This window comes from Ananas comosus, linkage group 23 (assembly GCF_001540865.1).
Source record: "Ananas comosus cultivar F153 linkage group 23, ASM154086v1, whole genome shotgun sequence".
In the NCBI taxonomy this organism is placed as follows: domain Eukaryota; kingdom Viridiplantae; phylum Streptophyta; class Magnoliopsida; order Poales; family Bromeliaceae; genus Ananas; species Ananas comosus.
Genome location: NC_033643.1, coordinates 2,341,792 through 2,355,188, shown reverse-complemented (window position 1 = coordinate 2,355,188; position 13,397 = coordinate 2,341,792). Strand labels below are relative to the sequence as shown.

Sequence of the window (13,397 nt, the reverse complement as noted above, 5' to 3'; positions counted from 1 at the left end):
GTTTGTGTGGGTCAGGGCCAGTACATTGGGCCAGATCGGCCCTCCGCACCAAATGTTCTACAAAACCTGGGTCGGGTTTAGGTTTTGTTATTGACTCGGCCTTGAGTCGGAGATTTGTTTAGTTGACCCAGCCCGGCCCGGTCTACCCTGGCCCGCTCTGTTTCGACCGGCCTCGGGTCCAAAAATTCTGGCTTGTCGACCAGTAATTTTAATTAACAAAATTAAAAGTAGAAGCTCAATATATTATAGGGAAAACTTCAAAAATCTCCGGTGTGGTTTCGTAGTTTCTCACTTTGCTCTCGTGTGGTTTAAAATGTATCAAATTGCCCCCCTGTGATTTCGTTCTTATCTTTTCGGTAGCTTTTTCGTTAATATTTCATTAAATTATATACCAAAAACTTCAAATACTTATCTAGATTTATCAAATATTCACTTTAGTACCCTTTAATTTTAACTTTATCACTGATTTAAGAAAAAAAAATAATGAAATTGATAAGAAAAAGAGAAAAAAAAAACCACAGGGGGCAAATTGATACATTTTAAACCATGTGGGGGCAAAGTGAGAAACTACGAAACCACAGGGAGGTTTTGAAGTTTTTCCTATATTATATATATATACTCTACAGCACGACCAAATTATAGATTACGTGTTGATTTTGAAAAGTCTGAGAATTATTTGAAATTTAACTTTTAAAGTTGAATAATAGATAAAGAACCACAAATTACCATCCCGAAACGTTATTCTCTACTTAGTTACACAAAATAAACTTAAAATTAATTGTTAAAAACAGGGAATTAAATTCGGCCAATCACAGCCGGAAATTTCGAAATCCGTGTTCGATATCCGCAGTTATTGTTGCATAAATCACGGTGGGAGTTGCAAAAGGTCAAACATAGCCATGTAGGGCATTTTTAAAAAAATACAACTAAAAAAAATAAAATAAAATAAAATCATTTGAACATGCTTTATCGCCGTGTCTCCACTTTATCCACTCAGGAAGAATTGTTGACTACACCATGTGCACCACCGGTCAGTTTGTGTCTACCTTATTTTGAAGGCCGTCTATTTGGTTTTCATTTTTATTGTTAAAATTTGCCAAAATTGATTAGGTAGATTTAATTTCATAATAATAAATATTTTTTCTGGGTTATTTTTTCAATAAATTAATGCCTTTTAAAAAAATTATTGAATAGCATAGCTTACCATTAATATTTATTAAATTTGTAGTCTGTAATGAATTAAGATAATTAGCAAGAAATTTATAATAAATCATCATGCACCAAACCATCTAAATTCTAGCTGTCACATAGTGGCATCGAAATTATAAAATTAATTTTTCTGACTTAAAAACTAATGTACGAATAAATATATGGAGCTGCCTTCTCTATTGAAAATTTTGGATTTAATATTGATATGAAATGAAGTAAAAATTATAAATCTGAGTTAAGTTCAGTGTAAAAGAGAAATATTTCATATTGTATTGCGATGTGCATGCATAATATCTGTTTATAAAAATATCTAGACAAGTACTTAAAAAAAATGTGGACTGAGATCTAAAATCTTATGCGCAACAATCATTCTACTTTTAAGTAGCAGATTACAAATTACAAATAATTTCTACATATTTCACAAAAACAAAAAAGGAAAAGTACGGTTCGCAGGCCGACGAGGTGCACCTGGTGTAGTATACGGTTTCCCGACCCGAAGCCCGCATGCGACCGCGTCGCATACCGCCACAGAGCTCACACCTCTTATGAGGACGCTTTGCTCCTCCCACGTTCTCTCTCCCTCTCTATCTCTCTCTCTCTCTACCCCCGCTTCGTGCCCTTCCACTAATACCTTCTAAGCATCACAAGAAGAAGAAGAAGAAGAGGGATTCGCCCCCATTCTCTAAGCTCACTCCCCCTTTCTCCCTATCTCATCACCATCCCCCTCGATCTCTCCCCTCCGAAACCCTAGGTAGTCCTCCTCTTACCACCCCCGCCGCCCATGGCGGATCGGATCCACCCCTCCTCCGACGACTCCGGCGAGTTCCCCCCTCCTCCCCGCTACGGGCGCCACTACAACCACCACTCCTCCTCCTCCGACCCCTCCGCGAGCCCCCTCTTCCCCTCCTCCTTCTCCTCCTCCTCCAACCCCCCCTCGGGCCAATTCCTCGTCCAGCTCCCCAGGGACCAGGTCTACCGCGTCCCCCCTCCGGAGAACGCCCACCTCCTCAAATCCTACGCCCGCCGCGCCGCGCGCCGCCGCCGCCGCAGCTGCTTCTGCGCCCTCCGCCTCGCCCTCGCCCTCCTCCTCTCCCTCGCCCTCCTCGCCGCCGTCGCCGCCGCCGCCCTCTTCTTCGCCCTCCGCCCCAAACTCCCCTCCTACTCCCTCCTCTCCCTCTCCGTCCACGGCCTCAACCTCTCCTCCCCCTCCCCCTCCCCCTCCGCCCCCGAATTCGCCGCCGCGATCCGCGCCCGAAACCCTAACGGAAAGATCGCCATCGAGTACCGCCGCGGGAGCGCCGTCGCCGTCTCCTACGGCGCCGCCAACCTCGCTGACGGCGTCTGGCCCGCCTTCGACCAGGGGCCGCGGAACGTGACGGCGTTCGTGACGGCGTTGCGCGGGGCCGGGGTGCGCCTGTCCCCGCAGATGCGGTCGTCCATGGCGGCGGCGGAGAGGCGCGGCGCCGTGCCGTTAACTCTGGACGCGAGCGTCCCCGTTAGGGTTAGGGCCGGCGCCGTCACCACCTGGACGGTCACCGTTAAGGTGCGGTGCGGCGTGACCGTGGATAGGCTCGCGCCCGACTCCAAGGTGGTCTCCGAGTCGTGCCACATCAGAGTCGACATATTCTGATTTTACGGCGTTACCGTTGCGCGGCCGCTATTTTCCGTTACGTGCTGGCTGGTGTCGTACTTTTTGGCGGGTAAATTACATCGGAGAGTCCTCGAACGTACAAAATTGCATTTTAATCTACAAGCTTTAATTTATTATAATTTAGTCCTTGCAAATTTCTCTCTCTCTCTTTTTTTTTTTTTGCCTAATCCCTTACAATGATACAAGCATAAGTACTCACGGGTGACAACGGAGTTGACTATTGAATAATTATGATCCAAGTAACAAAATGTAATGAGAAAATTTAATACAACCTACCTAACAAATTGAAGAGTAAAATAATATTATAAATTAAAGTTTGAACATTAACTTGCAATTAACAGTTTGAGAATCTTTCATGTAGTTTACCCTTCTTTTGGTTTTTGCAGTGGACTCCTATTGATGTGTGAACCGTTGATATCTGTTTAGAAGTATGTTGTAATAAATAATAAAAGTATAAATTTAAAAAAAATTAGAGATTGTACAATAATTTTATTGTTGTTTTCTGTGTGAATTTGAACTTTTTCTCTTTTTTACGAAAAAACTTCTTGCCCCTTGTTTGATTATGGCCGAAATTTGTACCTCAGAAGATTTTTTTTTTAATTATTGTTCACCTTGTTTGCGTGTACCTTGAGTGAAAGGGTGTTATTAATTTTGTGTTTCTTTTTTTTTTTCTGTATATTTTTAGAGAGAGTTGACTTTCTTAAGACGCTGGTGTGTGCAATATTTTATAGCATGTATGTACAAAGTTGTACATGTGAGTGTTGTTTAATCGTGGTCTCCATCAAACTCGTCCAGTCTTAATGTGTACTTAGTGGAATGCATGTCATAATCCAATTTTCTAGATAATGTATTATAGCAATATTTTTATTATACTGTTCTGCTTATTTTAATTGTTGTTCAAGGTTAGCATTGTTTTGTGATACATAGAAAGAGGGCGAGTTCTTTACGGTCATTATGCAAGAAATTGTTGCACCCTACCGATATGACGGCTTAAAAACGATATCCAAAGCTGTTGGTGGATTATTTGGAAAGTCAGAAATGATTCAATTTTTCGAGATATCATTCTAAATCCCGGGCTAGCGGTACACAGATTAAAGCTTCTAGTGAAGGAGTGGGATTTTATTCTTGCTTCTTAAGTTTTTTTTTTTTTTTTTTTTTTTTTTTTTTTTTTTTNATTGCAAAGTGTATGTGAATATTTCTATTGCTTTGGATATCATTTTTTTTTTTTGAAGGATTTCCTTTCTTTTGGGGCTAGGTTGCTCCACACTTGTAGCTTAATTCATCAATCTAATAAATAAAGCGGATAGCGTGCTACTTATTTCTAAAAAAAAAATGATATCCAAAGCAATAGAAATATTCACATACACTTTGCAATAAAATTCACTGAGATGGATCGATAAGTTAATTCTTGGAGAGGCCAAACAAAAATTTATTATGATAATTATTTTGGTGTGTACCTGCACTTTTAGGTATAATATTGGGTTTGTTTGATTCGATCTCCACTATCTACAGAAGGTAGAAATTGATATTGATCCTTTAAAGAAGCGTAAATAATGTAGTCCGCGAAAAATACCTTCTACACTTCGTAATTAAGATATTTTAAATTAAGAAATATGCTAAATATTTCTGACTATGAATCAAATAAGATGTCACTATTAAACATTACATAATAAGTTAGAAAATAACAATTCAATCATGATCTCCATGAGACTTTTTTTTTCCTTAATCATCATCAATTATACAACAGTTAATCATCAAAGCATCTGCCAAATAGTTGCGTCCATGTTTAGTCTTTGGATCCGAACCCGATTTGTTGGGTCGAATTCGGGCACAGTTCGTTACGCGGTTCGCTAGCGCACGGTTTTCAAAGCAAAGCAGCAAACACGATGCCATCCCATTTGCGCGCCCTATAAAGGGCCAACCTCCCCGCGACCCCGCGTCACTTTTTCCCTCGCCATTTCGAATCGAAAGAGCTTCGCGATGGTTTCTCTCTCCTCTCCCCCTCTCTCCCTCTCTCTCCCTCCTCCCTCTCCTTCCCCCGCTCGACGACGTGCTCTGACCCTAGGGTTTCCCCATCCCCGACCTCCTCGTCCCCAAAACCCCGAGCTCGCTCTCCTCCGCCGAGCTCCTTCCCTCCGGATCCCTGATCCCGCGCCTTTCCCTGGTGGATCTCGCAGTGGACTCTTCGGGAACGGCATTGGGTGAGTTCTGATTCAATTTCTAGGGTTTTAATCCTCCGTTCTTTATATTGTTCACTGGATCACGTTGTTCGATAGAATCTGAATCCTGTTTGGAGCGACTGCAGTCGTGTTGGCTTCGATCTTGACGAACACAATAGTTTAATTAGGGTTTTCACGATTTCGTTTCATAAAATTTTGAGATCTCTGGTTTTTTGATGAGTAATGTTGAAGCGATGTATAATTAGGTGAAGTTTCCTGATAGTGGGAATTGCTATTACCCATTATGAGGAATTGGAACATTCAATGGACAGGAATTAAGATGGATATGATGATGTTAGTGATGATGATAGCGATCTCAGAGCTTTTTCTGATGCGATCTATGCTGGAATATAGAATAAGAACACTGGTTTCTAATTTCTTCTCACGCTAATCCGAGCTTCAGATCAATGTGTTATGTTCTTGATGCATAAGGACTGCTCCCTAATTGTTGAAACAGGGTCGTAATGTTTTGTTCCTAAACACCGACTCTTTTTGTTGTTTCTATCTCTTATATTTCACTTTCTTTTTCTCTTTTGTAACAGCCCCTAACTCTTTTTTGTTTGATCGATACGCATCAAATTTTAATTATGACAGCAGGACTTGTTCCCAGTCTGTTCTCACCTGCTGTTATCCGGCACACAACTCTTGGGTATGTTTTCTTCACATAAAATACTATGAACATTGTCATTGTTTTAGGGCCTTTCTTTTCCTTATAAACTCAGGATTTAGGAGATGGGTGAAAACACTAAATCTTTCACCAATCTTTGCTAATTCTTTCTGAGATAATTTGATCAAATTACTGTTTTCAAGTATTGCTGTCCGGTCAGCACAGTCTGGCCGCTAGTGCCGATAGGCCTGTGCTGTCTGTACCTATCGTGAGGCATGCCATGTCATCCCAATGTCACACCAGCAGCCCCCGTGCTAGTGGCATGACAATTCTTGTCCAATTTCTTTATTTAGTATAATTGCTGGCTAATGTGGTCTGTATCTTAAGCTTTTTAGATAGCCGTCTGAAGGGTTAGGTCTGGTTTGGGTTGGGTTAGTTAGGGTTCCAGTCATTTTGGATCTTGTCACTTCAGCTTTTGGGCTGTTTTGATTTGAGTATCAGGTTAGTGGGTCACGTGGTTCTGATTATGTTGGCTCTGGAAGGATTGATTAGTCTTGAGAATAGTATATTGGGATATTTTAGACTACAAATGGCAATTTAACTACATTGACCAATCTTAACATGTTTTATTGGAAATTCGTCTACTGTTGAATGACTTAATTCGTGGTATATTTTGTTCACTGCTGTGACAATTTACAGATCCTAGGTGGTGACAATTATTGGGCAGTGGTGATACCCTTCGTTGAAGATTTAGGCATTGTTGCACGATTAGTTATCGCCACTCGAGGGGACCATCTATCAGCACTAAGTCAGATGGTGAGATTATCAGTTCTCTTTAAGAAAGAATACTGGTCCTAAACTCTTGTTTCTCACAGACGATCCTTCTTTAGGGCTTTACCCTTGACATTTCCAGTATAATTGTGACGATCCTACTTAATCTTTCGATACAACCTCCAGGTTTATGTGAAAAAAATCTTCCAAAACATTCTTCTTGATATGTCTCTTAAAAGCTACGTTCATCATTTCAAGTGAATGTCCTCAGTCATTGGCGTTTAAATATCTCATAGACTCGTATCATCAGCACTTGGTTTGAGTTTTGGCACATTTTTCTTCATTCAAAAAAAATTTAAGGGGGTTACCCTGCAGAGATTTTGATGCTTAAAAACAGTTCCAAGCCATCAGTTAGCTGAGGAGATTCTACCTAGTGTAATCTTTGGGAAGATGTTCGTTAAATCATGGGCATACAGATTATCGATGTGATTAAAATTAATTTTCATTAGTATTCTATACCTCTCGAGGGTCATTGCAGCCTTATTGAGAAAACATTGTATATTATTCTTGCTCTGTTATCAAATTGAATTTAGCAAATATTATGTACTTTTATTACATTATTAAGAAGCTCATAAACTTGAGTTAATTTGGTAAGATAGTATAAATTACTGTTGTCGCCTTGTCGGCAGCTGGATATTTATAGTGGTAGCGATTCGAGAATAATTGCAGGTTTTGACTCTTCTATTTTTTTCTTGTTGTTATTCAGACTCCACTGACAAATAAAGAGATTTCTGAAAGTTAGCAATGTATAGCATTTATTTGCAGTGTAAATTCCTTATGTTCTTTGGCTCCATATTTCTGCAGTTTGATGGCATTGCAGCCGCTAATGAGATGGTGATCAACGGTCGTATAAGGAATCGGAGATCTTTTCTAGTAACAGTAGTTTCCCTACGAAATTTGTGAGTCACCAATAGAAGAAGTTTTAAACGATATTTGCATCCTTTTGGCTTTTACAACAGCTCTGAGTAATCGAATAAGTGCGGATACCTTATCTTTGGATGTTATATCTGTAAAGAAGACGGTGTTGGATTGCAGATTTTGTGTTAGATCTTCTGCAAAACCTCTAACAGTATGTTTGATTAATGAAAAATCAACTAATCACTACCTAAATTGAAGGTAAATGCCATTCATTATGATCTAGAACAATTACGTTGCTTGTGAATAGAAAATTACTTGAGTTGGAGTTAGCTCTTTCATTTAATGCCTAATGATCTAATAGTCCTAAGTCCTAACTCAACCTAATTATCTATTTGGGCTAACTCGACTTCTACCAACTTTGCAGGGATACTGAACTTCAGCCTCACGTACTACAGGATCTCAAGTTACAGAGATACTTTACTCAGGATGAGCATTACCAAAAGGTAAGTTTCGAAAAGCATGAAGTTCTTCCCACTTTTCTAATTTCCATGTTGAGAAGCATCTCCATCTAGTTGGCACATGATAGAGAATTTGGCTTCTCAGAAAAGCACTTGGATTTATGGTTGGATGAATTAATTCTCTTACAGTGGACTACTGCAGTGATCAAATTACTTTATGTATCATTAATAGGTTTATTTTGGTAAGTATGATAATGAAGAATTTGTGGACATATCAGCAAATGGAGAAAGCACAAGGTTTGTTGGCTTCCTCTTGAGGTTTTTGATTAAACTTGTTTAGCATTTGGTATCAATTAACTGCTGTTTAACACCATCATACTTTCTTTTGCCTTTTCCCCTCTCTTATTATTTGTGGGTATCCTGGGTTGGAACGCATGTTGCAGGGTTTCTTTTATACAGGGTCCATTATGCTACATGGAAATCCCTATAGAAGGTTTATATTAGTTAGTTGTCTTTCATATCTATTAGACAATTAAGACTCCACGATTAGATAAAAAGTCAAGTTATCTGGAAGCCTATCATTTTATGAGTTTCTTGCAAACAATGTAATACAACTATCTACTTAATTTTTGCTTCGAAAGAATAAACTTTACGTGAACTATACTGCACCTTTGAATAGGTATCTAAACTTCATTAAATTTCAATATCCTGTATAACCTTTCATTTATCTGACTTTTAATCAATTCCAACAAGCTCCAATAGACCTTAGCTGTAGTCATAGAGACAGAAGTGTTTAAATATACTGTTCACTAGTTAGACATGTGCGGTGATTGAATCAAACAAACTGTAAAATTAGACAGCAAAATCTAAATTGTTGGAGATAACCATTTCAAAATGCTTACTAATTTTTCATATTCAGCATAAAGGCCATTTACTGTGCAATACTTCTTGTGCATTATTTGCGCCCTTTATTATATTGTTGTTTTCTTCAGTGTGTTGGTGACAAATACACCGGATAAGCTTGGGTTGCTAGCTACTATCTTCACCGTTCTTCATGAATGGAACATTACTGTGGAATCAGCCGAGATGCACACTTGTGTAAGTCCACGACTCAATTTTATTTTGTTTGTCAAGTTTTATTCAAAGATTCCAGTGTTCATGTAAGTGACCTTCGACATGCTATTTTAACAGCGTGGATCTGCCGTGAATAAATTCATAATCAGCTACCAAGGCTTAGCTTTAACCAAAGAGGCTGCTCAGGTAATTTAAGCACTAGTATTTCTTTGTCTAATAGTCACTATACTTGGACTGATCGCCCCTAGCGCAAGTGGCAAAGGAATTGCTGGTTGATATCCAAGGCCCCAAGTTCGAAGTCTAGTTATATTTTCAGCTAAGTTTATTTCTAAAAAAAAATAAACGAATTGAATAACATACTACCTTTCTCTCTAAAAAAAGTAGTAACTGTACTTGGTGGGATATGCCACCTAAAGTCCATTACCATCAAATAGTTAAACAAACACATAACAAGCTTGCTTGTTCTATAGCCACTAAGAAAGAGAGAATAAAAAATCCAGACAGAATAGAGCAAACTAGCTAGTTCACTTGGAGAACGACAAGAAAAAACAAACAACACAAGATCTAATAAAGAAATATATAGGTTACTTCAAGTTTACTGCAATGACAGTTCATATGATTTTCCAAGTAGCTCACTAGTAACTGGTTCATGTTGTAGCTCTTTCTTACCTCAGTTTTTTTTCTTTCTCCTATTTTTATGTCACTTAAAATGCAGGACCTCACACGAGAGCTGTATTACCGCGTCTGTATAGGCGAATGAGCGAGATTTTAAATGCTATATGGAAGGACTTCAGAAAGGGTTGGATGTAGCAGCTACTGCATGTACTAATTGCATATTCAGGTTGGTAGTTACAATTCAGTAAATTCACGTGCTTCGATTCTTTGAGAGGCCGGAACCTTTTAAGTTCTTGCTCTGTCAAGATTTGAAACAACCACTATACAAACCTACTCAAGTGAGAACTCACTCTTATGGGATGCAGAAAAGAAATTCCATGAATGAACTTTTTCTCAGCACTGTAAAAATTTGAATAAGACAGAGAGTGTTATTTGCACACGGAAACTTCATGACTAACTTCTCTAGGCCAAGACATCACCAATATGGTTGCAAACTTATGCTGAAGCACTGTTGGTTCATCTCTCGATCAGTTTACTTGTGAAGGAGATGAGACCTTGGGATGAACTTCCACAAACATTATACTATCATCCATGCTGCTGCAATCAAAGGGTGTATTTGGCATTGGTTATATTTCTTGTTTTTCATTCGATTTAATCACTATGAAATCAAAATTGCACAGGGATGGGCTAAGTTTTTCTTGTCATTAGCAGTTAGCAAAATCATCTTTAAGAAGGGGAAAAACAGCAATATTTAAGAGTTTGTATTAAGTTTTCTAATTCAACAAGACAAAGCCTGTAGATCAAGAGTTCGCAAAAAGTCATCAATAGCAAAACTAATATTCCATCCTTCGATGCCATCAGTCATGTAGAACTCGAGGAAGAGCAAAGAGAAAAAAGAAAATAAAAGGAAACCTTGTAACTGATGTCGAAAAAGGCCTAGGATTTTGCCCAAGCAGTAAGACAGAGCAGCGCATATAGAACTAGGGGTGTGGCAATCCAGCTCGCTGTTCGCGAGCCAGCTCGTGTTCGGCTCGAAATGAGCTCCGAGATCGGCTCGCTCGTTTAGTAAACGAGCCGAACACGACCTGGATTTTTCAGCTCGTTTAATAAACGAGCCGAACACGAGCTGGGGTCAGCTCGCTCGTGTTCGGCTCGATAACAGTTTGAATACATATATTTTATATTTATAATTTATTTAATTTATATTTTTATATATATAAATATTATATATATATATAATATATAATTTTTATTATTTATTTTTAGCAAAATAATATAAATGCGAGTTTAATTATAAAAAGACTCATTTATATGTAAAGTTTCAAACTATAGATCACAGTCTAATGATAAGATTTGATAAACTTATTTTATATATATATATTTAATCTAATCATTTTTAATTTATTGTTCGTTGGCCAGCTCGTGAGCCAGCTCGTGTTCGGCTCGTTAATACAAACGAACCGAACACGAGCTGAATTTTTAAACGAGCCAAACATGAGCCGAACCCAGCTCGCTCGTGTTCGGCTCGTTTACACCCCTACATAGAACTGCATTCCACTAAATTTGACAAACATTAGATTAAATAATACCATGAGCTCAAAAGTTCTTCAGGCTTAAAGGAATGCAAACTAGCTCATAAAGGAGTAGAAATCTGCTGTTTGAACACAACATACGCAGAACAACTATCATCCACAAATAACTACCCTTCCCCTGCAGAAAACAAAGGCCAAAAGATTTCAAAAATCAACTACCTTTAAATCACGCTTTGTATCTCCTATATTAATGTTTCTTGTGAGGTTTTGCAGGAATTTTCCCGTAAGCCACGAGCCTCGAAAACGGCAGTTTCAACTCGGCCTGCCGCCGTCTCCTTCTGGTGCGCCTAGACAACTGCTCTTCACCATTCAATTCGGTTGTTTCAGTTCTCCGTTTTCCGTTCTCTAAGTCTGAAGATTTCCGGCCTTCTTGTGCCCCAGAATTCGAGTTTTTATTCCTCTCACTCTTTCCTCCCTGAAGAATCAAATCCTTCTTCAACTTCTGGTGATACGTAACCTTCCACTCATTCTGCCTATACGGCGCTAACTTCTTCAACGAAACATACTGGTTCAAGTCCTTATCATTCGCCATCAAAAGCTCTTCGGGACGCAAGCCGTATCTATTAGAGGGTACAGGCTTATACTTGAATCGAGTTTTTAAATCCCCGATGGTATCTTCATAATCCAATTTATAGTACTCTTCCAACTCTTTTTCTAACTCCACTTTCTCCTTAAGAGAGATCTTTCTTTTCCTCTTCCTCTTACCCTCCACCTCCTCTTCCGTCTCTTTTCCCTCTTTCATTTGCAAGAATCTCTCCCTCGCCGCCGCAAAACCCTCACCCGACCCGCCAACATCCCAACCTTTGGGAAGCCCAAGCAATTCGTCTTCCTTATCGAAATCCGGTTTCTCCAGTTCAGCCTCGTCATCGCTTCCAAAATCAGGGTTAGTGTCCTCGGCCTCATAGTAATCCGCATCGAACACCTCTTTCATCTTCTTATCGTACTCCTCGGGATCGAAGTCCTCCTCAAGATCATCTGCCCCCAATTTACAGGCCCCGTCGTCGGCAATTCCCGCTACCGCCCGAATCTTCTCCAACCTCTCTTGAATCTCCTTCTTCTTCAAATTCTTCAAATGCTTCAGCTCCTCCTTCCTTTCCTGCTCGGCCAAAGCCATCCTTTCCTCTTTGCTCTTCCTCTGGACCTTCCTGCTATTCGTCTTCTTCCTCACCGACCCCTCAACTACTCTCGAGTAGCCCAAAACCCTATCAGCCGCCCCTTCTTCGTGCCGGAAGTTATACTTGGCCTCGTACTCATCCTGCTTATCGAGCTCATCTTCGTCCTCCGAGATACCACAAGCATCATCAAAAGAGGGCTTTTGTTCCTTATCCTTGTCGACCCACATCCTATTCAGGAGATACTCTTTCAAAAACTTCTCGTTCTCGCTCAAGTCGTCATCTTTCCCGAAAATCTCGTCAAGTTTTTCCTCCACCTCGTGGGCACCCTCGCCGCCGACCGCGCCGACGGGAGTGCCCTTCTCCTTGATGATGTCGCCATCATTGTCGTCAGCTCCGAATGCCGCCTTCTCCGCTTCCAAGAACGCCTTGAGGCCTTCCTGCTGCTCCTTGTTGTAGACCTTAGGGTTAGAGCTCACGCGCTTCTCGACGAATTCGGGCCCCTCCTCAATCAAATGCTGCGCATTGACGTCCTTCAAATACATCTGCCGATCCTTCGTCTTCTTATTCTTAGCGGCGGCGGCCGCTTTCGGCTTCGAATCCCCCGCCGCATCTTCTTCGTCGTCATCGTCGTTGGAGGAGGAGTAGATCTTGGCGCCATCTTGGAGGATCTCGGGGTCGTTCTTCTTGACCCGGGCTAGGGTTTCGTAGAAGCGGGGATCCACCGCGAGGTCGTCATCGCCGTCGTCGTCGTCGTCGTCGTCGTCGTCGTCGTCTTCGTCGTCCTCGTTGTCGGAGGAGGAGGCGGCGCGGCCCTGCTTCTTGAGCTCCTCGAACCGCTGGAGCGCCTCGCGCTTCTTGTTGTGCTCCAAGCGCCGAGCGTAGGCCTCGTCGATCTCGATCTTGGAGAGGTCCTCCTCGTCGTCGCCCCCGGCGGGGCCACACGCGTCGAAGAGGTCGATCGCCATTGGGAGGTAAGGAGGGGGAGGGAGAGGGACGAGGATGAGGGACGCGCAGCGGAGTTGAAACCCTAGAGAGTAGAAGAGATGATGGATGGGCTCGGAGTGCGATGAGAATCAAAGGGTGGGATCTCCAGCAAATTACTGGGTCCGTGATCCAACGGTGGGATCAAGCGATCCACCTCTCAGGGGCAATTCAGTAATTTCGTCAC

The 13,397-nt window shown here is 41.0% G+C and overlaps 3 protein-coding genes across 3 annotated transcripts; 2 read left to right on the top strand and 1 right to left on the bottom strand.

The window, feature by feature from the left end:
* On the top strand, positions 1,805-3,661 carry LOC109728261 (NDR1/HIN1-like protein 13). The gene has a single exon (XM_020258631.1). It carries the CDS (start codon positions 1,991-1,993, stop codon positions 2,837-2,839), a length of 849 nt encoding a protein of 282 aa, XP_020114220.1. The 5' UTR covers positions 1,805-1,990; the 3' UTR covers positions 2,840-3,661.
* LOC109728266 (histone-lysine N-methyltransferase, H3 lysine-36 specific-like) lies at positions 4,802-10,505 on the top strand. The gene is made up of 8 exons (XM_020258636.1): positions 4,802-5,061; positions 5,674-5,728; positions 7,322-7,416; positions 7,800-7,878; positions 8,066-8,130; positions 8,826-8,931; positions 9,025-9,093; positions 9,623-10,505. The coding sequence occupies exons 1-8, from the start codon at positions 4,841-4,843 to the stop codon at positions 9,665-9,667; spliced, it is 735 nt and encodes a 244-aa protein (XP_020114225.1). The 5' UTR covers positions 4,802-4,840; the 3' UTR covers positions 9,668-10,505.
* LOC109727980 (protein KRI1 homolog) lies at positions 11,075-13,294 on the bottom strand. Its single transcript, XM_020258227.1, has one exon. The coding sequence runs from the start codon at positions 13,192-13,194 to the stop codon at positions 11,302-11,304; it is 1,893 nt and encodes a 630-aa protein (XP_020113816.1). The 5' UTR covers positions 13,195-13,294; the 3' UTR covers positions 11,075-11,301.